Source organism: Dipodomys ordii, unplaced genomic scaffold (assembly GCF_000151885.1).
Source record: "Dipodomys ordii isolate 6190 unplaced genomic scaffold, Dord_2.0 Scaffold95, whole genome shotgun sequence".
In the NCBI taxonomy this organism is placed as follows: Eukaryota; Metazoa; Chordata; class Mammalia; order Rodentia; family Heteromyidae; genus Dipodomys; species Dipodomys ordii.
Window position 1 is genome coordinate 4,652,232 of NW_012267311.1, and position 27,792 is coordinate 4,680,023.

General features: G+C 42.4%; 1 protein-coding gene across 1 annotated transcript; it reads right to left on the reverse strand.

Annotated features, from left to right (window-relative positions):
- Positions 1–2,590: 2,590 nt before the first annotated feature.
- Positions 2,591–23,566, reverse strand: Gne (glucosamine (UDP-N-acetyl)-2-epimerase/N-acetylmannosamine kinase). The gene is made up of 11 exons (XM_013026676.1): positions 23,363–23,566; positions 20,634–21,085; positions 16,233–16,385; positions 12,893–13,105; positions 10,150–10,237; positions 9,187–9,397; positions 8,551–8,680; positions 7,995–8,216; positions 6,919–7,101; positions 4,405–4,521; positions 2,591–2,895 (listed from the first exon to the last, which is right to left on the reverse strand). The coding sequence occupies exons 1-11, from the start codon at positions 23,524–23,526 to the stop codon at positions 2,660–2,662; spliced, it is 2,169 nt and encodes a 722-aa protein (XP_012882130.1). The 5' UTR covers positions 23,527–23,566; the 3' UTR covers positions 2,591–2,659.
- Between the last annotated feature and the right edge of the window lie 4,226 nt (positions 23,567–27,792).

Sequence of the window (27,792 nt, forward strand, 5' to 3'; positions counted from 1 at the left end):
GCTGATGGCTCATCTGTAACCCTGGCTACTCAGGAGGCAGAGATCTGAGGATCACGGTTCAAAGCTGACTCCAATTAACAACCAAAAACCTGGAAGTGGAGCTGTAGCTCAAATGTTAGGGCACTAGGCCTTACACAAAAAGCACAAGGACAGTGCCCAGGCCTTGAGTTCAAACCTCAGGACTGGCACACACACAAAAAGCCACTTCTTATGTCAGATTTTAAATATTATATAGCAATTCTAATAGGCTTGGGTTTTTTTTGTTGTTGTTGTTAAGAAGGAACTAACAGGGCTAGGAATGTGGGAGTGTTTGCCTAGTAGTAAAGTGCTTGCCTAGCATGGGTTCAATTCCTCAGTGACATATAAACAAAAAGCTGGAAGTGGCGCTGTGGCTCAAATGGTAGAGTGCTAGCCTTGAGCAAAAGCAGCTCAAGGGCAGGGCCCACACCCTGAGTTGAGCTCAAGCCCCAGGACTGGCCAAAAAAAAAAAAAGACTCAATATCTGATTTATGTAACTAGCCCCTCTGTACATCACCTTTACCAAAAAAAAAAATAGTAGAGCTAGGTTAGCCTTGAGCAGAAAAGCTCAGTGACAGTGCCCAAGCCCTGAGTTCAAATCCTACAACTGACCTAAAAAAAAAATACTATCAGGTGCTTTATATAACTTCAAAAAGCCAAGGAAGCCATTTCTTTTCTGGAAAGAGAAATCTTTTAGCTAGTGAGTTAAGGGGGGGAAAAAACCCAAAATACAATATTGTTGAAATGAACAATATTTTTTTTCTTCAGAATTTGGCTCAGAACAGTCACATGAAAATATTTACATTAAATAAAGATGTTAGTCATATGTAATAATCTGTCAGAATATATTAGTCTTTCCATGGATTTAGCAAAAACTAAGAATTGGTTTCTAACTTGGTATCATCCTGTCACATATTTGGCATGAAACTTGGTAGCAATGCAGTTGTTTGGTGTACAGTGACTATGGGGTTAACCAAGGAATGACTGATGGCTCTGTGTGTACCATCTGCCCCAGACACTGCCACCTGGGCAGCAGGCCTTCTGCCCAGCAGTCACATGGAATGTCCCAACAGTAACCAGTCCCTGGAGATGATGTAGGGAGCTGGCAGAGTTCTAGGAGTCAACCAACCTGTCTTTTAATGTTAACTCATCAGGAAGGAAAACATTCAATATTGAATCCTTCAGCTCAATTTATGTGTCAGCTCTGAACAATACATTATAAAAACATTTTCCTAAAATAAAAAAATTGAAAAATATGCACAGATGCTTTTTTAGATAATTTAAAAGTACTGTCACTACACCAAATACTGTTCTGGTGAGGAATATGGTAGAGAGGAATACTGATTAAATTCACAGCTGATGAGGACTTCTGGAATAAACAGTCATTTGTAGATCAGATATTCTTTTAAAACCTTTGGTAGCCTAGAGTAACATGAGGAGATACTGGCATTCAGAAAGTTTTTTAAAAAAGTTTGGCTTATCAGAAAACACAGAGGAACCTTCGATCATAAGCTAAAGCTCACTAGCCCCATGGCTTTGGGTATGGAACTCATACTAAATCTGGGGTTTATAAAATTCAAATATCTACCTCATAGATTGTGATAAGGTATATGAAGCCCCTGTGGAGATCCTGGGACACAGGAGGCACTTAGTAAATTGTGGCTGGCACTCTTCCGGGTTGCAATTAATAGGCAGAACTTCGATTTTTTTGTTTTGCCATCAACAAGAAGGCACAGATTCTTATTTAGTCCGAATCCAGATTCACAGATCTGCACTCGAGGTATAAAACATACAAACACAGCCATCATAGAATCTCTGGGGTTACAGGAACATAGCATGAAAAGCTGCTGAAGGGAGCCGAGTTTGCTGGTCAGTAGCGTGGATCTGAGGACAGCTGCCTTTCAGAGGCTTTAAGTCCCTAAGAAGATAAGGACAAGGTCACTAAGGCCATTGTAATTCAGATCCCTAAAGTCTTTAACAAGTTCCATGAGAGTAAAATACCTTGCAAAAAGACATGTGGGGGGTGACAAATATGCTCAATATCTTGATTGCAGTGATTTCACAGGTATATACATTAATTACAACATCAAATTATATACTTGAAAAACTACTTCAATAAAGCCATTTGGAGAAAGTGTAGGTAATCCTTTCCTGGTAAGATTTTCTTCTGTCCTGATTGAATCCCTTTTTGTGGTCTTGAGTCCAAGCTTGGAGGAGGAAGGATTATTAAAGCTCCTGTCTTGAGGAAGGCCTGGTGTCTAAATGGCACGTTAGTAAGTGGAGTCTAAAGGCTTCCTGGTGTATTTTTGTAGCACAGGAAGTTGTGACTGGAATTTATAAGGTTTGCCCTAAAATGATATGTACCAGGGAAACACGAAGTAAAGCTGCATCTACAGACATGTACATGGGCAAAGGGAATTTTGGAAGCGAAGACAAAAGGCAAAAACATTTGGCTGCCAATGTCACCAGCAGTTGAATCAAATTTTCTTTTCTCTTTTTTGATGCTACTGAGATTTGAACTCAACCTTGCATTTATTAGGCAGGCACTCTACCCCGAGCCATGTCTCTGGTATCATCTAAAAGAGAACTTGATTCCTCTGAGGAGCTCTTGGGTCTTAGTCCATGTCTACTCGTGGGAGGCCTAATGGATCCTGCGAGTTGTGTAGTCCAGAACCATGCTGGCAGCACCGAGTAGAGCGGGGTCAACCAGATCTGACACCACCACGTCCACATCCTGCACAGAGGGCAGGGCTTGCTGGCGGATGACATCTTTGACAATGGGGATGTAGTGACTGGCCAGGACTCCAGAGAGGATCACGAGGGAAGGATTCATAGTGTGGAGGATGTTCACAACTCCAAGTCCCAAAGCAGTTCCAGCTACAGGAAAACAGAATGTGAGCTTCTGAGAGAGTTGAAAATGCCAAGGAGGAACAAAGAAAAGAGCTAGCAGCTAGTCACGGTTAAGTACATTCAGACTATGTAGTGGAGGCACGATTTTAAAATCACAGCTTGTGATTTATTTTTAAATTTTAATTATTTTTGAGACAATGTGTGTAACCCAGGAACCCTCTCTGTAGTCCAGGCCGATCCCAGCTCACTGTTCTCCCTCGTGGGATGACTAGTGTGCACTTGCAGCTTTTTTCTTTTCTTTTCTTTTCTTTTTGGGGGGGTCCAGTCGTGGGGCCTGAACTCTGGGCCTGGGCACTATCCCTCAGCTCTTCAGCTCAAGGCGAGCGCTCTACCACTTGAGCCATAGCGCCACTTCCGGCTTTTTTCTTTTTGCTTATGTGGTGCTGAGGAATCGAACCCAGGGCCTCAGGCATGCAAGGCGAGTGCTCTACCACTGAGCCACTTTCCCAGCCCTTCTTTTCTTTTTTTAAGACAGGGTCTCCCTCTGATGCGCAGGCTGACCATGAACTCCTAGGCTCAAGCGATCCTCTTGCCTCATTCTCCTGAGTTGCTATGACTACAGGAGTGTATCATGATTTAGTCTTACTAAAAATGATATGATAAAGTGAAGAACTGGGGGAGGGAAGCATAAAAGCAGCACGTAGCTGGGACTATAGGTCGTTGAGGCAGGAGGACTGCTCGCACCCAACTCAGATTTATCTGCTATGATACTTGGCTCCAGAGGAGAAAATCCCTGCTCCGCAGGCTGCTACCTAGATACCAACTGATAATTCTTATTTTCCCTTACCTCATAGCCACCTGCCCTCCCTTCCACTCTATGTAAGGACCACTTTGTGAAACAAAGCAAGACCCAGTGGTAGGGCATTGTCTAGCATTCCCAAAGCCCTGGGTTCAATTATTCAAGAAAAAAAACTACATATAATCTCAACTCTATAAAAGAAACTATAGAAAAAAAATGAATAGAAAGACTGGAAGGAAATTTTTTGCCACTACCAGAATTTGAACTCAGGACCTCACACTTGCTCAACTGGCACTGTAGTAGCACTTAAACCTCTCCTCTAGCCCTGCTTTTCCCTGATTATTTTGGAGATGGAATCTAGTAGCTCTGAGCTGGCTTAGAACCTGGATTCTCTGGATTTCAACCTCCTGAGTACTTGTCAAGCATAAGCCCCGGGTGCCTGATGGGAAATGTGAATAGTCAGTATCTAGGAATAGTAGAACTCTTTTTCTGTATTTCTTAAAATAGGCTATAATGTGAACAAACTTTTTTTCATTACAAATTAAAACTTGTTTGCATTGGCAATGCTGCCAAATACTTTTAATGCATTTTCTTTTCCTTTCTAAGTAGGAAAAATACCTCTGAACAGACAATACAGCGGACTGACATTCCCCTCTGGGAAGTAGGATTCTCTGTGCAAGTCCTGGAATGTCCGGGCCTGCCTTCTACAACACAGGTACATGGAGCCATAGCCTCACCTGTCCTTAGAATGCTCTGGGCCTTTGCATTGCCAAGTTTCGCAGCCTGAATGAGATGGAGTGCACCCACGGCTTCGTCTTTAGGCACTGACATCCCTTCCACCAAGAGCAGGTCCTCTGAGCAAGTGAGGAGAAGCAATCATTAGCAAGCTGGCAGCCCATGGGGAGGCCCCTCTTCAACTGCACCTGCTGGCAGCACATCTTAGCTGAGTTCGTACACGGGCAGAGCTGTCTCTCCTTCCCAAACATCTAGATAGAGTGCCCTTTCACTGCTACAACTTGCCACCCGAAGAATACTCAAGTCTCACCGTAGCCTCCTACCTACCTCTCTGGCTCCCTTACTTTCATCCGTCTTTAAATGTTCTTGTCCCCCCAAATGATCAGACTCACACTCAGCTCCTCCCCCAACTGTCCCAGATACATAGCTGAACTGCTTACCATGCCTCCTGGTCTATGGCGGTGGGGCTTGATGGCCAAGAACAGACAGGCCTGGAGCAAGTCCCAGCGGCACAGACCTGCCCTGCACTTTACCTCAAGGTTTCTTTTCTACAGGATTGAGGAAACAAGCCGGGCACTGGTGGCTCAGGCCTATAATAGTAGTTACTCAGGATGTTGACATCTGAGGATCGCAGTTCAAAGCCAGCCTGGACAGGAAAGGCTGTGAGACTCTTATCTCTCAATTAGCCACCAGAAAACTGGAAGTGGAGCTGGGTCTCAAAGTGTTAGAGAGCTAGTCTTGAGCACAGAAGCGCAAGAATTCTTCTCCCAAGTTCAAGCCCCATGACCATAAAAGAAAAAAGACTGGGGCAACAATACCTAGGTTTATTGCAGGGGGGGGGTGGTTAGATGAGATAAATGCCATAAAATATAGTGCTGGCCAGGTAAAAGTCAAATAAGCAGTATGCGTTTCTGTCATTATCCGAGACACTATCTGGCAGCATGCTATGGTTTAGCAAAGTCTCCTCCAAAGGCCTAGGTGTCACAGCTGAGTCACTAGCCTGCAGTCCCTGCTTCAGGGAGGCTGGGCCTAGTAAGAGTATGTTAGGTCACCGGGGACATGCCCTTTAAAGGGTCTCAGACACTCTTTCTTGTTTCCTGGCCACCATGAGGTGAGCAGGCCTCTGCCGTATGCAACTGCCATGATTCACGTACTGGAAAGTCACAGGCCCAAATCCAACAGTGCCAACTACTCACAGATGAACCCTGAAACTGAGCCAAAATAAACCCTTCTCTTTTTAAGTTGATTACCTCAAATATACTGTCACAGTAATAGAAGGCTGCTTTACACATCATCCCAGATCAACCTGCCTCCTAGTCTACTATTTTTTGTGTGTGGGCAGCTCCCAGGGCTTGAATTCAGGTCACACACTCTTGCTCAGCTTTCATGCTTATTAGTGGTGCTCTATCACTTAAGCCACAGCTCAGTAGGCATTTTGTTATTACTGCAGAGACTTATAGACTCTTCTGCCCTGACTGGCTTCAAGCCTACATCCTCCAGGTCTCAGCCTCCTGAGTAGCTAGGATTTCAAGTGTGAGCCATTAGTATCTGGCTGTGGAACTATTATTCTTAAAGGTTGGAAGAAAAAACCCAACCTTAAACACTATGAGCTAGATACCACTGATGCTCCTGGGCCTAAGATCCAACTGCCCCCCACCCCTTTCTTCCTCCCTCCCCTATTTGCTCTCTTCTGCCTCTTCCCAACTCCAAGTTATCCAACCAGAAAACTGAGTCACTCTAGACCAGACCCACTTTGAGGCCATCCTTTATTCAACTCCCACACCCCACTCCCTGTTGAAACAAGGTTACAGTTTAGTAAAGAATATGAAATTCAGAATCCTGTCTTTTTCCCAAAACTGTGGAATGGTTTCTCTGACCAGCTGGGCCTGCTCCTCTCTTACTACACGACATCCTGTCTTGTCATTTCTGCAGTGGAGTCCCCTTCCATGCCTGGAAGGAGCTCCCTGCCAAACTTGCCTGGCTAATTGCATGTCCCCTGATGCTCAGTTCTCAGGACAGCTCCCTGGCACTCCCTTCCCTGTGTAGAGAGGTAGGAGGAAGTCTGTGTCCTCCTTACATGCAGTTACATTCCATGGCCCGCCTTTACAATGCATTATGCACATTGTTACAATAATATTAGACCAGACACACAGGAACATCCATAGGAGGGGAGTGAAATGGTCCAGACTTCTGGCTTCAGGGTATAGCCCTCTGGAGTTTCTATTTTTGTTTTTGTGCTAGTCTTAGGGCTTGAACTCCTGAGCTATTTTTTTCTCAGGAACAGCACTCAATTACTTGAGCCACAATTCGACTTCTGGATTTTTGGTAGTTAACTGGAGATAAGTGTCTCTCAGACTTTGCTGCCCAGGCTAGCTTTAAACCATGATCCTCCAATTTGAGTATCCTGAGTACCTAGGATTACAGGCGTGAGCCCCTGTGTCCAGCTTGGAGTTTTCAGGTGTGAAGTATCTGTCTACCATTTGGTGCCTGGCTTCCTCAGTGGGAAATATACCAACCATCATGCAGCTTCTTTGCTTCCCTCTGCAAGGCCATGCCGGACGCATAGGCCTCGATACACCCATGGCTTCCGCAAGAACAGTCAGGCCCGTCCAGAGACACAACAAGGTGGCCGAGCTCTGCGGCACAGAAGGAGCTGCCATGGATCAGTTCGTGCTGGTGGATGATCCCACCGCCAATCCCTGTAAGGAGAGACAAGAGTCAGTGATGTCAGACAACTATGATTTGTGGGCACCTGTCTCCGTAGTAACACTTTTGAATTGAAGCCTATCTAATGCCCATTTTTCTAGACAGTTGCAGCTTTCTAAGTTATTTGACTTTATTCAGTGGCATTCTGGAAGCAAATACTTTTGGTGCATCTTCTTATGCCCTGTGGCCCAACTATGATTTCAAACGCAACTGTTGCAGAGAGTTGAGTGTGTATGGCTGACCTTGTAAAGGTGGTCAGCCTCCAGGAGCACCCAACACCTGCTTCTGTGTACCAGTCTTCTACATTAAGTGAGAGCTGCATCTATTCTGAAGGCCCACTGCCCAGAGGAACTCATAGCGGGGGAGGCAGGAGCCTGCAGCCCCAGGCAGACAGTTCTGTTCTAGTTGTCTTGCTGTTTGAACTCATGGCCCTGCACACGTGCTCATTAGTTGCTCTACCACTTGTGCCATGCCTGTAGCCTTTTTAAATTTTTTAGGGCTCATACCTGTAACCCTAGCTACTCAGGAGGCTGAGATATGAGGATCGTGGTTCAAAGACAGGCCAGGCAGACAAGTCCAAGAGACTCTATATACAATTAACCAGCAAAAGGCCAGTTCTGGCTCAGGTGGTAGAGCTCTAGCCATGACTAAAAAATCCCAGCCAGTTTGAAGCCCTGGGTTCAAGCCTCAGTATGGGGAGACAAAACCAGAAGTTTTGGGGAAGAGTAAGTAGTACTGATAAGCTTCTAGGAATTTAGAAGAATAATCACATGCCTAGGGCTGCTCAGAAAAGACCTGGGAAGGCTGGGGCGGAGTTGTAGCTGCCTGGCTGAGAGTTACAGACATATCCCCAGCCCCCATTTCTAGTTACGGAAGCAACTCTTACCTGTGCCTGTTATAAGTGTAACAAAGTTTTCCAGTCCTTTGCCTTGACCAAATTTCCTTTCCGCCATGGCTGCACAATTACCATCATTGTCTACCCACACGGGGAGATGCAGAGTGTCAGACAGGGGCGTCCTGAGGTCCACAGAGTTCCATTCTTGTATCAGTTTGGTTGAATGTAGCACAACTCCTTCCTGAGGATTTACACGGCCACCTGTGGAAATGCCTGAGCTCCATCACAAACATGGAAGAGAATTCTAATTAGCAATCAGGGAAGCAACTTTCTTGACCAACAACACAAATTAGTTCACCTGAGATCTCCTAAACAGAAGCATCACAAGATCTGCAAGGACTTATCAGGCAGTTTTGAACTAATCTGTACTTTGCCATGGCATGGATATTTACAGAAATGTCCTTGCTTCTCCCAGGAAGTCTCCATGCTTAGGCCCCGCGGATACCCTGATGCCATCTTCACACAGGCATGCTAATGAGTCAGCTTCAGAACTCAGGAAACTGTGTCCATAAAGATGAACATTTTTGGGGTTTGTAACTTATCTCACCTACTCCCAAAATTCTGCAGTTCAGTTTCACAGCTTCTGCTGCAGCTTCCACGCACATCTGTAGGATTAAGTTAATCCTTTCTTCATAAGTTTTAGGATTGAATTGAGTATACTTCTTAACTATTTCACCCTAAAGAAGAAAAAAAAGATTAAGATCTGTCTCTCTGGTCTTAGCTGAGCAGCATATTGTGAATCTGGTGGCCTTTTTCAAATAACTCAGGCATTGCATGAGACAGTGCAGCAGGTTTAAATGATGGCTTGGGATAAGCCCAGGAATCCAGCCTTACATGGGGAAATGAAGCAATGATAATTCCTAAAGAGCCCTCCTGGGCTAATGGTGAATGTGCACTAATCTGAATTAACTCATTAAAAGATCATACTTTAGCCAGGTGTAGTGTTTCATGCCTATACTCCCTACAGTCAGGAGGCAGAGGCAAGAGTATCTTGAGTTCAAGACCACGTTGAGCTATATCGTGAGCCTCTGTCTCAAAACAAGGGGTCTTTTTATTATTCTTTCAGGTTGGCAAAACTTCTCTGTTTCAATACTAAGGCATCTAGGTAGCTACTCTAAGTAGTTAAATTTTAATTACCTGTAGTAATTTTGATATAAAGTTAGGAGCTTAGCAGTGGTTTTACCTTCATGCTGACTATTCCAACTCGGAGGTTTGTCCCACCAAGATCAACAGCCAAGGCACTCAGAGTTTCAAGAATGTGGTCAATATCTTGAGAGATATTTTCCTTCACAGGAGGAAAGCAAAATTTCTTTTGTAGTGGCTCTTGAAGATCAATAGATTTGAGAAACTTCAGAATCCTCGGAACCGCGTTGCCATCCCCGTAGATCTTTGAGCTGCAATATCCAAAAAATAAAAAAGTGAATTAAATGAAATGCTTCTGGCATACATATCGTGTGATGCTGAGGCATGGCTAAATAAAATCAGAAACTTCAGGTAGTGATTGTTTGTGCTGCTTTTTAAAGTAACGTCCCGAGGTAGGGAACATAGCTCACTGGTAAAACATTTGCTTAGCATACACAAGGCCCTGGTCCAATCCCTAGTACCACCAATAACAAATAAATGAACAAACAGCCCTCAATGTGTGTGAACATATACACATATATTTGTATTTACAAACATCATGCACAGGATAAATCATGCTGTGCAATTTAATCTGTCAATTAAAAAAATCATAATTACACAGAACTAAATGACAGGATTGCTTTAGCAACATAGTCACTAAGAACTTGCATTTGTTTTTGTGTTGCTATTTCAGTAATCTTATTTACATTTCTGAGAAACCTTTAATTTGAAATATGAAGACAGTCAAAATTGTAACTAAAAATGCTGATTTAGACCATTTTGGGGAGTATCAATTGTTGTTTTCTAATTCTTACAGAAAGTCTAATTAGGCTAATAGTAGTCCTACATTCATTAATGGAGACAAAAGTATTCTACACAAGAACCCTGGGCAGCATATAGGGGGACGGTTTTTGCCACCCTTCTCTCTTCATTAGCCAAGGAAATTCTACTATGAGGACAGATCAATGACCACCAGTAGCTTTACATTGATGGCTAGAGGTAGATCCCCACCTAAGAAGCTCACCAAGGGTACTGTTTACCAAACTGGAGGTGCAGCGCTTGCAGTATCTTGTCTTGGGTGTCAGCATCCCGGACATGAAGGACATTCTCCCCTAGGTAAATCCAGTGACATCACAATGATTTAGAAGTATGACTATCCCAAGAATAAAGAAGCTAGCAGTGTGCTAGACTTGTCATTTAATCCTGAAACTCAGCACATTGCAAAGATTTCCATACAGCAAACACTTAAGGATACTAGAGTTCTGTTTTTAAAAGCCAATTTAAAATTTTAATTTTCGAGCTTCATTAGGACATGAGTCTACCTAGGACATGATTGCATGTTTTAGGGTTGAGCAACATGGCTCATTAAATGATTAAATACTTGATTGAATAAATGCAGTATCAAATATTTAAAAATTCAGTTTTAAAAAGCCCTTTCCATTTACAGTAATGATAAACACAAAACAGATGTGCTAGTTTAACATACAGGGCTGATTTTATACAGCACTTACATCTTTTAGTCTGAAGTATAGTACTAAGTCATATACAACACAATACAAACAGTTCTAGAGCACTAGGAAATAAGAAAGAAAGATTTTATGGACCCTCAACAGTATTCTAAAGAGGAGAAGCCAGTGACTAATACTGCTTTGTTATTAAAATCTGTATTAGGAGGCTAAAGTGTGACTCAGGTGGTGAAAGTGTTCCAAATAGGTGTGAGGTGTTCATTTCAAACCCAGTCCTGGGGCTGGGAAGTTGGCTCAGTGGTAGAGCGCTTGCCTTGCATGCATGAGGCCCTGGGTTCGATTCCTCAGCACCACATAAGCAAAAAGAAAAAAGTCGGAAGTGGTGCTGTGGCTCAAGTGGTAGGGCACTAGCCTTGAGCTGAAGAGCTGAGGGACAGCGCCCAGGCCCAGAGTTCAAACCCCACAATCGACCAAAACAAAATACAAAAAACAAACCCCAGTACTGAAAAAGAAAGGAGAGGGAGAAGGAAGGAAGGGAGGGACGGAGGGAGGGAGGGAGGGAGGGAGGGAAAAAGGAAGGAAGGAAATGTATTTCTGACTTGCTGTGAGCATTGAGACAAGAAGTCCCCAAAGGAGCATGGTACATGCGATGACTGCTGACTCAGCAACAGAGAGCACTACATTCAAAGCTACCTCATCAGACTGGGAATGTAGCTCAGTGGTAGAGAGCTTGCCTAGCATGCATGAAGCCCTGGGTTCCATTCCTTAGTACCACATACACAGAAAAAAGCCAGAAGTGGGACTGTGGCTCAAGTGGGTAGAGTGCTAGCCTTGAGCAAAAGAAGCTCAGGGACAGTGCCCAGGCCCTGAGTTCAAGTCCCAGGACTGGAAAAACAAAAAGCAAAAACCCAAAACCTACCTCATCTATGCCTCCTTTACCTTTTACCCATTGATGTTCAGCAAGTCTGCTCCTTTGATTTCTGTAGCATAATGCCTTCACCAGCTGTCTCCTCTGCTTCTCCATAATCCTCACACAGGACAGCTTGTCATTAGCAGCTCAGCTTAAGTGTCATCTCTAAGAGGCCTTTCTTTACCAATCTAATAATGTAGCCCATCACATTATCCTGTGTTATAGTCTTCCTGGCAATACGAATCTTGGTATTTTTCTTTCTGCTAGTTTATCATCTGTTTCTACTCCCGTTAGAGTGCCACTTTTTTAATTTAAATTTTTATTTTTTGTGAACATACTGTACAGAGGGGTTACAATTACATGGGCAAGATAATGAGTACATTTCTTTTCAAGCCTTGCAGCCTTCTCCTTTGTTTACCCTTCACATCCCTAAGAGTGCCAGTTTCCTAAGACCTCACATTTGTAATTCTAGTTTACTGTATGATCCCAGAGTCTAGTACATGGCAAGTGCTTACTGAGTATGAATTTCTATCACATGCTTGATAATCTTCTCTATGAAATGGAGAGCATAGTACCACACTGGGAGTGGGGGAAAGTAAGGTGGCAATTAGAAAGGATGGAAAAAACAGAGCTGGAACTAATCTCTTTGGCTCTAGTTCAGTTTTTTTCATTAATGAGATACTACAGATATGTATTTGCATATACAGCTAGAGTCGTTAATAAGAATGTGCCATTCTTTGTACTTTCATTAGTGTGTGTGTGTGTGTGTTGGTTCCAGTCCTGGGGCTTGAACTCAGGGCCTGGAATCTGTCCTTGAGCTTCTTTCTCTACTACTTGTGCCACAGTACCACTTCCAGCTTTCTCTGAGTAGTTTGAGTTGAGAACCTCATGGAGTGCCCTTCCCCATGCTGGCTCTGAACATCGTCGATCCTCAGATCTCAGGCTTCTGAGTAGCTAGGGTTAGAGGTATGAGCCACCAGTGCTCAGTTATACTTTCATTATTAACAGACACCTTGCTTAGAACTGCCATACTCTAAGGTACTTATGAAGGAACTCTAGCCCAGAAACTGACATCAGCATTCATATATTCATGACATGTTCAACCATATCATCGCTCAAACAAACCATTAAAGGCCATAATTAACTAAGAACCATTTAGCTCTAATTGATTGCACAAAGACAATAAAAATATAACTAGAGCTCTAGAACTTTCCATATTCACCATGCGCTACTTAAAAGCTATTTATAGACAATTATTGGTCATTCAGTTTATTTGCCTACTGTTCACAAAGTACAGGCCCAGCACTTATTCATGAGTACTTTGTAATAACTACTACACAGAAAACATGGTCAGCTAAGACATAAAACAACAACCACAAAGAGGTAAACACCTGTTTCTCTTCCGATCTGCCGTGTTCCTAGGTTGATCACAGGTGTTCCAAAAGCTCCAACCTCTCGTACTCCACAGCTGCTATTCCCAATCATACAACCAGCATGGGCAACCAGCTGTATAAACTGGTCAAAGGGCACATGTTTTACGGCACGAAAGTTGGGATGATGCTCGATGCCCTTCTTTCGCATTACTCGAACCATCTCTTTGCTCCCTGTGAAAACGGAGAGAACCAATAATTAAAATGGTTCATGAGACAAAGAAATCATTTCCTTGGCAAGTATAGCACCAATTAGAGAACAAGCCTCACAAAAATGAATGCCAGTTGTTATGCTAAGAGAACAGTAGTGTTCATCACTCATCTCTCCCAATCCTGGTGTGTGGGTGTGTGAGTAGATGTGCAGGTGCATAGCGGGGTGCGGTATCCTGTGCATGATGGCATGTGTTCCACCATCTGTGAGAAGCATTTACAACATCTGGCCAGTTCTCTGCTTCAACTCATCCAGAACTCAAAACAGTAGCATCTGGGGCTTTTCTCAAACCATAATTTAGCATAACAAATAACCTTTATTAGGACCCCAGGAAAAACGTTGACCTTAAGCAACAACTAAGAGACTAAAGATAGGCCTATAGTTCCTAAATGGGAATGTCACGGACTACACTAGACCAAGTTAACCAGACAGCCTCCATCAAAGTATGCTCACATTTTTGCTAATAGTTTAGCACTCCTGTTGGTATGGATTAAACTTCAAGAAAATACAAGTTGATGGCTGGGAAGGTGGCTCAGTGGCAGAGCGCTTGCCTTGCATGCATGAGGCCCTGGGTTCGATTCCTCAGCACCACATAGCAAAAAGAAAAAAGCCGGAAGTGGCACTGTGGCTCAAGTGGTAGAGTGCTAGCCTTGAGCTGAAGAGCTCAGGGACAGCGCCCAGACCCTGAGTTCAGGCCCCATGACCAGACCAAAAAAAAAAAAAAGAAAATACAAGTTGATTTTTAAATAATTTGACAACATATGAGGGAGAAGCAATATTTAGCTTCTCTCTGTTTACTTCTGTATTCCTCGCTCCCAGCCCTGGCAGGGAAAGTTGCTCACCTGAGTGGGTGAAGGCAGCACAGTAACTGCAGCAAGCTCACTATGGGCACAGGCCATCTATCTATTTAACAGGAGGTGTGCATGCATCTGTTCTCTGTCTTTAAGGGAGGCAAATGCACTCAAGGTTAACTCCTTAGAGCAGGACTGTCCACTTCTCTCTAAGCTCAGACTTGCCAGAGCAGACTCCGAACTAGCTCCATACTTGTTATTCCCAAATCCAGATCTGAGTTTAGCTGAAGACTCCTCTTTGGACTGAAGCCCAAATCACACGTACTAATCCAGTTTTCCAGAGGGTTCTCTATAGGGGAACCATAGGCACAACTGGGGCATCAAGCTAGATAATGATAAAGTGGTGCCTTTAAGGTTAGTTCTCTGTGTACCACTTATCAAAAACCCTATGGAGAGCAGAAACAAGTGGCAGACAGGATTTAAACAATTATCTTAAAAGCATAGGCTCTGAGCTGGGTGTTGGTCATTCATATCTGTAATCCTAGCTACTCAGGAGTCTGAGATCTGAGGATCACAGTTCAAAGCCAGCCAAGGCAAACAGATCAAAGAGATTCATCTCCAGTTAACCAGCCAAAAGCTAGAAGTGGAGGTGTTGCTGAAATGGTAGAGTGCCTTGAGGGAAAAAGCCAAGCAAGAGCATAAGAACCTGAGTTCAAGCCCCAGTACTGGCACATGTGCAGGACACACACACACACACACACACACACACACGGCACTTTTCTTATTTCTTTCTTGTTTTTATTTCTTTGAGATGGTTTTTCATTAAGCTGTCCACGCTTGTCTCAAGTGATCCTCCTGCCTCAGCCTCCTGAGTGGCTGGGACCACAGTTGTATGACCCCACACATAGCTGGGCCCTTTTCTTTTATAGAGGGAAAAATATCTATTTCTAAAGTAAAAATACCTAATTCTAAAATATACACAATCAAGAAAGTATACTATAAACAGAATATATGATGAGGAGATAAGTAAATATATTATAAATATTTATACAGAATTTTAAGAATTAGAAAAGATATTAAGGCTTTTAAATGCTGACATTATCTGAACAAAATCTAAGTTGTTGTTTTTTTTTAAGCTAACATCCTGTTTTGTTTCTCCTAGCAGAGGGACACAGAGAGGGGTTTTTCAGAGTATGGCAACATCTTGGCACTGTTAAGGGTTCTGTATCTTTTATCAAAAATACTCAGCTAAACTAACAATGCTCAGTATTTGAACACGCCTCAGTGTAGGCCCTGCTCCACAGCTTGTCACTGGCATCTCAGATCCTTGTTAACTTGCCTCAGGCCTCACTAGCACCAGGGTCCACAACACTATCCACCAGTAGGTACTCAGCCAGGCTTGAGGATCGATGCACAGGGACTCCACATTTGAACTGCTTACGCTCAAAAATTACATTGAAGTATAACAAACATAAATAATAAAGAAAATGTGGCTTATACCTGTAATCTTAGCTACTCAATAGTCTGAGATCTGAGGATCACGATTCAAAGTCAGCCAGACAGAAAGTCCATGGGTCTCTTATCTCCAATTCACCACCAAAAAGCTGGAAGTGAAGCCATGGCTCAAGTGTTAGAGCATCAGTCTTGAGTGGAAAAGATCAGGAGCAGTGTCCAGACCCTAAGCTCAAGTCCCAGTACTAGCACAAATAAATAATGATAATGTCTGTTTATGCTGTGGTTATGGCATTTTTACAGTCTTAGAGACACTTCCACTTTGACGCTTCCACTTGTGCTTTTGCAATTTCTTTTTTTTTTTTTTTTTCAGTCGTGGGGCCTGAACTCTGGGTCTGAGTGCCATCCCTGACCTCTTCAGTTCAAGGTTAGCGTGCTACCACTTGAGACACAGTGCCACTTCCAGCTTTTTCTGCTTATATGGTGCTGAGGAATCGAACCCAGGGCCTCATGCATGCAAGGCAAGCATTCTTACCACTGAGCCACCTTCCCAGCCCCTGCGATTTCTTTTTTGATGGGAAGTGGCAGGAAGGAACTAAATGAGAGCAAAGTGGAGGTCTGAGACTTTTTAGCATTTCTTTCTTATTAAGGTTCTACTAGACTTGACAAAAATATCACAGCTCTTTGGTCCATAACAAAATTAATTATCTTTTGCAAATTGAAATGCATTTCTGAACAGGGTGGCTTTCACTGACAATGGGCAAGACCAGAAGGCAGTCAAGAAGAGGTAACAGAAACATGAAATTTGAAAGGGTGATTGCATAGTTTCATTTTCAAGTTCGATTACCTGCATCAATGTTTGGAAACAGAACTAGGGTCCGCTTGTTAAACGAGATAAGTGCATCCAGTGTCAATTCAAACATTTTAATGGAATGCTTAATGTCAGTGGTCACAGGGTGCTGCAGTGCAACAATATAATCTTTACATTTTACATCATCACCTGTTTAAAGAGATCAAACCATATTGTTTCATTAGAATCTTAAAAGATGCAGCAACACATTCTAAAAGCTAGTTCTTAATACTTAAAAAAAAAAATTCTAAGGTAGCAGGGCACCTGTGGCTCATGCCTGTAATCCAGGGTACTCAGAAGGCTGAGATCTGAGAGTCCAGGTTCGAATCCAGCCTGGAAAACTCCTTGAGATATTTAACTCCAATTAAGCATAACAACCACAAAAAATAAAGCCAGAATTGGAGCTATGACTCCAGGGATAAAGCACTATCTTTGAGAAAAAAAAAAAAAGCCCACAGACAGTTCCCAGGCCCTGAGTTCAAACCCCCAGATAGGCACAAAAAACCCAAAACCCTAAGGTAAAGACAGTTTGTCACATTCCAAGCAGAGATCTGAATTAGGATCATGTTCAAAAAGAGAGCAGCAAACTTAACATTTTATAGATTAACTCCCAACAGCTAATGTACAGAATAACAATGAATCTCAAGAAGCTAAAGCACTTTTTTTTTGTCAGAACAGGTGGGGTTTGCAGATGAATGGAGAAAGGAAGAGTGGTTGGATATAGTCATAATATTCAATGTACATATGTAAAAATGGAACCAGGTAACTTGAGAGGATGGAATGAATGACACTGATGAAGATGCACTGTATGAAGCTGGGCACCGGTGGATAACACCTGAACTCCTAGCTACTCAGAAGGCTGAGATCTAAGAATTGCAGTTAGAAGCCAAAGTCTGTGAGACTCTTATTTCTGATAAAGTACATAGTAAAAGCTGGAGGTCGGGGCTGGGAAGGTGGCTCAGTGGTAGAGTGCTTGCCTTGCATGCATGAGGCCCTGGGTTCGATTCCTCAGCACCACATAAGCAAAAAGAAAAAAGCCGGAAGTGGCGCTGTGGCTCAAGTGGTAGAGCGCTAGCCTTGAGCTGAAGAGCTGAGGGACAGCACCCAGGCCCAGAGTTCAGGCCCCACGCCAAAAAAAGAAAAAAGAAAAGAAAAAGCTGGAGGTCAAGTGGTAGAGCACTAGCCTTGAGCACAAAGAAGTTCGGGAATATTGCTTCTTGGCCTTTTGGCTAAGATCAAGTGAAGAGGTTCAGGGACAGTGCCCAGGCTCTGAATTTGAGCCCCCTACTGTGCAAAGAAAATATGCACTGTATGCATAAACTGACAAGGTGAATTTAAAACCTTTAAAGATAATAAAAATAATTACTCTAAAAACATAAAACATACCTTTAAATAGCAAGAACTAAGAATTCACTGTTTATAAACTCTGAAGTGTTGCAAAGCACAAAAATGCAAACATTGTCATTTCCGTTTTTGGAAGTGGGGGGGGAGATTGGGGAGTTGGGGTATAGTCTCACTGTGTAGCCTAGACTGGCTTCTCCTGCTTCAGCCTCCAGAGTATTAAGATTACAAGCATAGTAATGGAGAAATTTTAGTAGGTTTGAAACTTCAATAATATTTGAATTTAAAACACTAATAAATCAGCTCCAAAAATTCTATTTTGAGGGGCTGGGTAGGTGGCTCAGTGGTAGAACGCTTGCCTTGCATGCATAAGGCCCTGGGTTCGATTCCTCAGTACCACATAAGCAAAAAGAAAAAAGCCGGAAGTGGCATTGTGGCTCAAGTGGTAGAGCGCTAGCCTTGAGCTGAAGAGCTGAGGGACAGCGCCCAGGCCCAGAGTTCAGGCCCCACGACTGACGGAAAAAAAAAAAATTCTATTTTGAAAACCTGTTGATCCTGTGAAATTCCTTTCTGTACTGCTGCTACCTTGAGAGTAATCATTATTAAAAGCCCCATATGTTTTTACTAATACATATACACACAAAAGAAGACTTATTGATCCCATCTTAGCTTCTAAAGCAGAAATATAATTGTTATCTTTTGATATGAAAAAGAGCTAAAGGCCTAAAAGAGCCTATTGGAAGGCTGGGAGTGCAGCTCAATGAGAGAGCACTTGCCTTGGATGCTCAAGGTCTTTGGTTCAATGCCAGCATGAAACAAACAAACAAACAAAACAATTGGAAACGATAAAATACAAGAATTCCAAAAACAGCCCATTCAATTAACATTTATAGTTAATAGAAGTCCAAAAACAATGAAAACAGCAAAGAAAGGGGATTACTTTGTTTTTTAAACTATAGGGAAAAGAAACACAGTCAGTGAACAAGAGCTGTCCATCCTCACAATAATAAATTTGTACATAGCCTGTGCCTGCTTCTGCATAAGCAACTTGCAGGAAAATAGTGTTGGGTAGATCACTTACAGCATGCAGCTTTATAAGCAGAACATTCATTTATAATGATCCTAATAAATGTAATGGCAAAGACACATTAAAGACACATTAAATTCTTAACAATAAAAGACATCCCATAGTAAATACAGAGATTTAAAACACAAAACCAAATGATGGCACCTTCCTAGGAAGGGTTTCACAGCAAGGCAAAGGCTGCTGCATTAAAGAGCAAAGGCAGAGCGATGGTGGGAGAATTGCAGGTTGAACAGAGTCTGGCTTTGCACAAAGAAGAATGTAAGCCTTCCAAATACACTTTTGCTGTATTCTTATACAAAATCACTATGTTCTATCTATCACAGAATTACTTAGAATCACATGTGAAGGAACTCAGGGAGAGGGTCACACGGTAGAGCCTCTGACTAGGAAACACAAGGCCCTGAGTCAAACCTCAGTACAGGGTGCAGGGAGGAAACACATGTAAAGGAGAAAAAGAGGTGAAAACAGAAGTTTGTTTACCAATATCATCTCACAGGTTTCTTCCTCCCTACAAATAGGTTTAATGATAAGAGTTCTAATGGGATGTAGAATAAAAATAGACCCTTCTTTTTTATTGTTGTTGTTATGAGGCAGGGACTCAAACTTGGTGCTGATGCTTTTGCTCATTGGCTGGCAATTCACCACCTGAGCCATGCCTCCAAGCCCAGATCCAGCTTCTTGGATTACCCAACTATCAAATCAATTTTCTATTTATTGACTTCATTCAATAGATCTACCTTTTAGAAAAGGAGGGTTCTAGATGATCAGTTCTTATTTTCTACTACATATTACTCTCACTACAAATTAACTAATTGATATTGTTTGTAAATGTCTTTTCTTTGCCTCTGATTAGCAAAAGTTAATTTCCATGAAAATCACTATCACTAAAAATTTTACACTTTAAGACTCTTTTTGAAAATCTAGTGCTACCACTATGATTTAAACTTTTGTGTGCATATATTCCAGTACTGGTAATTGAACTCTGGGCCTCAGACTCTTGCTCAGCTTTTTCACTTAAACAGTAACAAGCATAGCTGGGCACTGGTGGCTCACGCTTGTAATCCTAGCTACTCAGGAGGGTGAGATCTGAGGATCACAGTTCAAAACCAGCCTGGGCTGGAAAGTCTGTGAGACTTATCTCCAATAATCCACTAGAAAAAACCGGAAGTGGTGTTGTGGCTCAAATTATAGGGCACTAGCCTTGAGCTGAAGAGCTGAGTGACTGCGCTCAGACCAGAGTTCAAGCTCCATGACCGACAAAAAAAAAAAATAATAACAAGCAAAGCCTTTTCTATTGCCAGGCACCAGAGATTTATGCCTGTAATTCTAGCTATTCAAGAGGCTGAGAACCTAGGACCATGGTTTGAAGCCAGGCAGGCAGGAAAGCCTGTGAGACTGCTATCTCCAGTTAACCAAGGAGGAAAAAGGCCAAAAGTGAAGCTGTGGCTCTAGTGGTAGTCAACTTTGAGCAGAAAAGCTAAGGGAAAGCATCAGCATCCAGACCTGAGTTCAAGCCTCCCAAAAATTAAAATAACCCCCCCCCCAAATTTTTTTTTTTTTTTGTCGGTCATGGGGCTTGAACTCTGGGCCTGGGCACTGTCCCTCAGCTCTTCAGCTCAAGGCTAGTGCTCTACCACTTGAGCCACAGCGCCACTTCCGGCTTTTTTCTTTTTGCTTATGTGGTGCGAGGAATCGAACTCAGGGCCTTGAGCATGCAAGGCAAGCGCTCTACCACTGAGCCACCTTCCCAGCCCTCCCCCAATTTTTTTTAAACAAACCAGTAAGCCTATTTTACAGAACAGGTGGACTTCAGAGGTAAAGTCATATAACAGAGGAAACTATGATCTAAAACCTTGGCTTTCTGCTTGCTAATGGAATACTACATCTATGAGTTTCCAAAAGTCCTGAAATATTCTCAACATTTTCTGGCAAAAACAGACTTTAAGGTCAATAAAATGTGATACATGTACCTAGCCACATCCGAATGATGCTCATATAGTCTTTGTTCTTGGCTGAGAGGAGCTTGTCATAGGACGGGCAGCCAGCCAAAAGAATTCGATCATGGTCCTCACACATGGATATCAGGTGTTGTTCTGCGCTTCGGGTGCAACACACATGATAATGAGCCAGTTTTGTTATGGCATGTCTGATGGAGTCATCAATAGTCCCACTGACTTCCCCTCCTTCAATGTGAAGGATCCTGATGTTCATCAAGGCAGCAGACGTAGCCAGAGCCAAAGCATCAAACCTGTCTCCATGAACAATCATGATATCAGGCTTTAGGCGATTAAGGACATCTGGGAGCTTCACTAGGGCCAAGCCTACTGATTCCACCATGGCTGCTTCATCTTCCCCCCTAACGATTGTGTGTAGCCTCGTGTTAATGTCAAAGTCATCTTGTTCAATCATTCGATATGTGTTTCTAAAGCAAGAGAGAAAAAAGGATGAGAGCATGTTAACATTTAAGACAAGCAATCGAATGCTAACCCTGAAGGGAGAAACATGTTTAAATGTTTACTTATTAAAAAAAAAAGTAGGCCGGGTGTCTGTGGCTCATGCCTGTAATCCTAGCTAATCAGGAGGCTGAGATCTGAGGGTCATGGCTCAAAACCAGCCAGGGCAGGAAAGCCACTATGAAATTCTTATTTCCAATTAATCACAGAAAAAGTGGAGCTGTGGCTCTAGTGGTAGAGCGCTAGCCTTGAGCAAAAAGGAGCTCAGGGATAACACCCAAGCCTAGAGTTCGAGGCCCAGGACTTGCAAAACAAACAAACAAATAAATAAATAGAAAATAGCTTACAAAGTAAAGAGCAAAGCAATAAATGTTCCTATTAGCCTGGTTATTTTTTTTACATGAGTGCCTCCATAGCATCATCCAGATCGACATAAGGCTTTATTGCCCTTTGGAAGGCTAATTTGTCCCCTTCCAGGCACAGTGACATGTACCTGTTAGCCCAAGACTTGGGGGACTAAGGCAGGAGAATCTCAAGTTGCAGCACAGGCTAGGCTACATAGTAAGTTCAAGACTGGCCTAGCCTACATGGTGAAACCCAATACTCCCTTTTAAAAAAAAAGCAGGGTACAGGTAGCTCATGCCTATAATCCTAGCTACTCAGGAGGCTGAGATCTAAGTTGGAAGCCAGCCTAGGTAAGAAAGTCTATGAGACTCTTATCTCCAATTAACCTCCAAAGAAAGCCAAAAGTGGAGCTTTGGTTCAAGTGGCAGAGCACTAGCTTTGAGGACAAAAGCTCAGGGACAGTGCCCTAGCCTTGATTCCAAGTCCCCAAGATCAGCACCAAAAAAAGTTTTTTTAAATAAATTTAAAAATACTGCACAAAGCCAGGATGTCTTGCACGTCCCTATACTATAAATTTCTGAATGATTGAAATTATGCTTCCACCTTGGGCTTTTTACTAATTGGAGATGAAAATCCTACAGACTTTTCTTCTTGAGTAGCTAGGATAACAAACGTTTGACACCAGCACCTGGCTTCCATTTTAACATTTTAATTCTTTTTTTTTTTTTTTCTTTTTCTGGTTCTGGGCTTGAACTCATGGTCTGGGCATTATCCCTGAGCTTTTTTACTCAAGACTAGTGCTCTATTTTTTTTTTTTGTTCCCGGTTGTGGGGCCTGAACTCTGGGCCTGGGCGCTGTCCCTTAGCTCTTCAGCTCAAGGCTAGCGCTCTACCACTCGAGCCACAGCGCCACTTCCGGCTTTTTGCTTTTTGCTTATGTGGTGCTGAGGAATCAAACCCAGGGCCTCAGGCATGCAAGGCAAGTGCTCTACCACTGGGCCACCTTCCCAGCCCGAATGTATTGATTTTTAGAAGCAGGCTTTGGGTTTTCTTGCTTAAAAAAAAAAAACAACGTTTTTTAAAAGCCTGGTTTTGGTCTGAAGAAGCTTGATTTTCCTTTAACATCATACATAATAATCCATTTTCAACTGTCTTTGGAGATTGCATGAACATTTTCATGCCACAGGGGTGCACTAAATGCTCTAGAGTAAAATTAATGTTTATTTGTGGTTTCTACATTTTGAACCCTAAAAGAGCATTCTTCATTTTTTAAATATATCCTGTGATCAACATAAATCTGATGTCACCAAAATAAATGCCAACGGTCATGGCAATGTAATATTCTATTTTATTTGACAGTTCAATTAGATGTTTTAAATTATGTTCCATATATACTATTTTGTAAGCTTCTCACAGTTTTGAAAAACTGCCATTAGAACTCAAAAACTAGTCTTGAGGTGGATAGTGAGCTCAGTGGTAGATTGTATGCTTAGATTGCACGAGGCCCTGAGTTCAAATCCCAGTACCAAACAAACAACATCAACAACAAAAATGCTCACAAAACAGATGACCCTATTATTATAGTCATACAACCTACATTTGGAAGCAGCATTTCTCCTGAAGTAATAACAAATAGTAGTGATACAGCAATCACTTATCTGGTCCCTACTAAGCAGCATCACTGTGACAGATGTTTTAAGTCAGAATCTCTATTCCTTATAATACAGGTGCTCACTGTTTTATAAGAAGAAATGAGCTCAGAAATGTGAAGCGACTTCTCCAAGACCACATAAGTGTTAAATGGTAGAAGTGGGTTTTGAAGCTAGGTTACATGGCTATCAAAATGGAAGCTCTCTCCAGCATCCAGATGCAGTGGAGAATGAGAAAACATGCTCATCTTACCCATAGTCATCTATCAGGTGTGAGCCAAGGACCACCACATCAAGTTCAAAGAACTCAGGCTCTGTTTTGATGCCAAACATGATGGGAGCAAGTTTCGAGTAATCAGCACGATTACAAGTGGCAACACAGACCCGGAGCTTCCGGTTGTTCCCATTCTTCTCCATGACTTGTTTCTTTCTTGTTGAAAGTTTCTTAAAATAGAGTTCCTGAAGTTGCAAAAATAGCAATGATTATCTAAATCAGAACAACTCCTAGACATCAAAATAAAGAAACTTTTTGGTAGTTAAGTCCTACCATTAGTACAGTACTGGTCATTTTATGCTCCACCCCCACTCCTGTGTGACACCCACTTCTATACACAGTTATGAAGCACTATTCCAGATTGCCACGTTGAGTTGCCCATGCTGATCTGGAACTGCTAAACTTAAGTTTCTTTTGCATTGGTAGAGGAATAACATAACATGTTAAATATGTACATTTATATGGGCTTGATCATAGAAACGAATGAAGTATTTTCTAAATTTAAAAAATGAAAAAGAAATTCCAGCAGACTGTAGGACTATAATTCAGTGCTTCACATTCATCACAACGGAACACAGTTGAGTGAGAGAAATCAGCCCCCACTCCCTCGTCTCTTTTTCTTTCCTTGTGACAGGTTCTACTCAGTAGCTATCCTGAAACTCATTATGGAGCCCAAGTTGGCCTTAAACTAGCAACTTCCTGCTTCTGTTTCCCAAGTGCTGGGATTACAGGCATACACCACCACACCCAGCTCAAATATCACTCTTTGTTAGTTAAAAATTACTTACTGTCTCTCAAAATTGAGTCCAACATACTAAACCATTACAAAACTACAGTAGAAACCCACTGATCTGGTTAAACTCTTATTTATAGAAAAGGAAACACAGGTCTGGAAAAAAGGAATTATTTCCCCAAGTTCAAGATCACCTAAGAAAGACAATCCATTCACCTCACAATGTGCACTACCTTAAATATGAGGCATTGTGCCTAGAGCTGGGGAGAGAAAAGACCTCATCCTCAGTTATACGCCAGTGCTTCCAAAACAGACAAGTCCTGAAGCCTGCCAGAGAGCTTGCTATAGGTCCCACAGGCACCTTAAAGCCAGTGTCCCAAGCTATACTCACTCTCTTTTCTAAACCTGCTTCTCTGGAATTGTTCTCTAACTCAGTTACACACTTCCACTCATCGAAACATCCTGAATGATTGTCTTTTCTGTTCTTTAGAGGGTTTAGCAACTTTAAGTCCTATCAATTTACCTACTTGAGTATCTTTTCTTGGTGGTGGTGGTTGTGGGGCCTGAACTCAAGGCCTGCATGCTGTTCCTGAGCTCTTTTGCTCAAGGCTAACACTTTGAGCCACAGAGCCACTTCTGGTTTTTGAGGGACTTTTCTGCCCTGGTTGGCCTCAAACTACAATCTCAGATCCTCCTGAGTAACTAGAATTATAGGCATGAGCTACGGGCACCCAGCTTTGAATTATCTTTTAGATGTGTCTCCTCCTCTATATCACCTCCAGGATGTCCCCAGTCAAATGGGGGTTGTTGGTGAAAACTATTGAAAGAGTTGTCATAGTGTTTGTTTGTCCTAGTTCTACATAGCCGTAGCTTCCTACACACTATCCAAGTGACTCTTTTTTTTTCAAAATTCTTAAATATGATTATGGAACTATAGAATACATCACTATGGGATAAAATCCAAATCACTGATCTGGACATAACCCATTTTTTTAGTCCTGTCTGATCTACGATTACTCTATGTATGTGTGTGTGTCTATGTCTGTGTGTCTGTCTGTCTGTCTGTATGTATGTATAGGCACACGTATGCCAGTCCTGGGGCTTAAACTCAGAGCCTGGATGCTGGCTGAGTTTTTGTGCTCAAGACTAGAACTTTACCACTTGAACCACAGTTCCACTTCTGGATTTTTGGTGGTTAATTGGTAAAAAAGATCTCACAGACTTACCTGCCTGGGCTGGTTTTGAACCAGGATCCTCAGATCTCTACCTCCTAAGTAGCCAGGATTACATACATGAGCCCAATTATAATTAGTTCTACTCTGTGCCAAAGTACTGGCCATACCAAAGTGCTTATGGTTCAAACTAGTGGATCTCTATACCTTTCGATACAAATACCTCCACCTAAAATTTCCTTTCCTTCTTGCCTGGACTCCTATCACTCCTCAAAGCTCAGTCTGTCACCTCTTCTTCACATATACCTCAGGTCCTCTTCAGACCACCCATTTTATTTCCACTTTCCTCTAAGAACAAATATACTTGGTTTAAAAACTCTGTCCACCCCTATATCCCCACCCCTTATATTTATATACTCTCTATTCAAAAAAGTAAAAGCTGGGGTAAAAGAGATTGGTTTTATAGCCAGGCATTGGTGGCTCATGCCTGTAATCCTAGCTAGTCAGGAGGCTGAGATCTGAGGACCACGGTTCAAACTCAACCCAGGCAGGAAAGTCTGTGAGGTTCTTATCTCCAATTAACCACCAACAAACCAGAAATAGAGCTGTGGCTCAAAGTGGTAGAGCACTAGCTTTGAGCTAAAGAGCTCAGGGACCACAACCAGGCCCTGAGTTCAAACCAACTGACAGAAAGAGAAGACCGGGAGGAGAGAGAGAAGACAGGAGAGAAGGAGGAGAGAGCAGAGAGAGGGAAGAGAAAGAGGTTGGTTTTATAGAATATTTTAAACTTCTCTACAAGCCAGATATGGTGGCATATATCTGTAATTCTAGCACTTTAGAGACTAAAGGATGGTGAGTTTAGGACCAGCCTGAGTAGCTTAAATGGCCAGGTCCTGAGAAGGAGGGCGAAGCACAGAAAGAGAAGAAAGGAATGCAGGAGGGAGGGAGATCTGGTTTATTTGGCCTCAGGGGCTCTGATCACATTGCTTTGGTTTCTGGAAGTACATCAATATCAGTATAACTAGGGATCCTGAGAACTTGGGTGGGGACGTGGGTACAGGAGGGTTGCCCTTTGAAATATTCTGGAAATTCTGTTGTTAGCTCTCTGCTGTGTGTAATTTTTCTCCTCATCTTTTTAAGAGTAGAATCCTGTGACCACATAAACTGCCCCATGATTAGGCCCATTCTGAATTTACAATCCCTAGCAAAATCAAGTTTCATAAATAGGAAGCATTTATAATAAAATGAACATTCTACCAGGTAATACTCAGCAAAGCAAAGCAATACCAAGGAGACAAAAGTATTCTTCCAAAATATGCCTTCAATGTTTTTCTACATAATCCCAAATCACTGATATGAGCTGGTACAGTAGATCACGCTTCAAATCCTAGATATTTAGGAGGCTGAGACCTAAGGATTGTGGTTTGAAGCCAGCCAGAGAAGGAAAATCTATTAAGACTCTCCAATTAACCAGCAAACAGCTAGAAGTAGAGCTGTGGCTCAAGTGGTAGAGCACTAGCCTTGAGCACAAAAGCTCAGGAACAGTGCTCAGGCCCTGAGTTCAAGTACAGGACCAGCACCAAAACAAACAAACAAAAAAACAAACCCCACAACACACATATGCAATCAATCAATCAATAAAAATACCTACTGATCTGGACCTAACCTTTAAAAAAAAAAAAAAAAACCTGTCTCCCCTGTCTATAATTACTTTCCTCTGTGCGGAAGTATAGCAAACCAAAATGCTTACAGTTCAAATTGGGGATTGAATCTGGGCTGAATCAATTGGTGATATTTAACTTTCTGGACAAAGCAAATGGTACAGATCTCGTCACTTTCTATTTACTTTACAAAGAACAGTAAACTTTCCACTTGGCAGTGCCTAGTGTTTACCAGAGTACTGAACTATTATTCTACCTAAATTGAAAGAGCCAGCCATAGAAATAATATATGAAAAAAGATGTCTTTTTTTTTTTTTTTTTGGTCAGTGGTGGGGCCTGAACTCTGGGCCTGGGCACTGTCCCTCAGATCTTCAGCTCAAGGCTAGTGCTTTATCACTTGAGCCACAGCACCACTTCTGGCTTCTGTTTACATGGTGCTGAGGAATTAAACCCAGGGTCTCATGCATGCAAGGCAAATACTTTACCACTGAAGCACCTTTCCAGCCCCAAAGATGTCAGCCAGGCACCAGTGGTTCTCCCCTATAACCCTAGCTACTCAGGAGGCTGAGATCTGAGGATCAAGGTTCAAAGCCAGTCTGGTGAGGAATGTCTATGAGACTCTTGTTTCCAATTAAGCCAGAAGTGGTGCAGTGGCTCAAGTGGTAGAGAGCTAGCCTTGAGCTGAAGGGCTCAAGGACAATGCCTATGCTCAGAGTTCAAGTACCACAACTGTCAAAAAAACAAACAAGGGTTGGAAAGGTGGCTCAGTGGTAGAGCGCTTGCCTTGCATGCCTGAGGCCCTGGGTTCGATTCCTCAGCACCACATAAGCAAAAAGAAAAAAG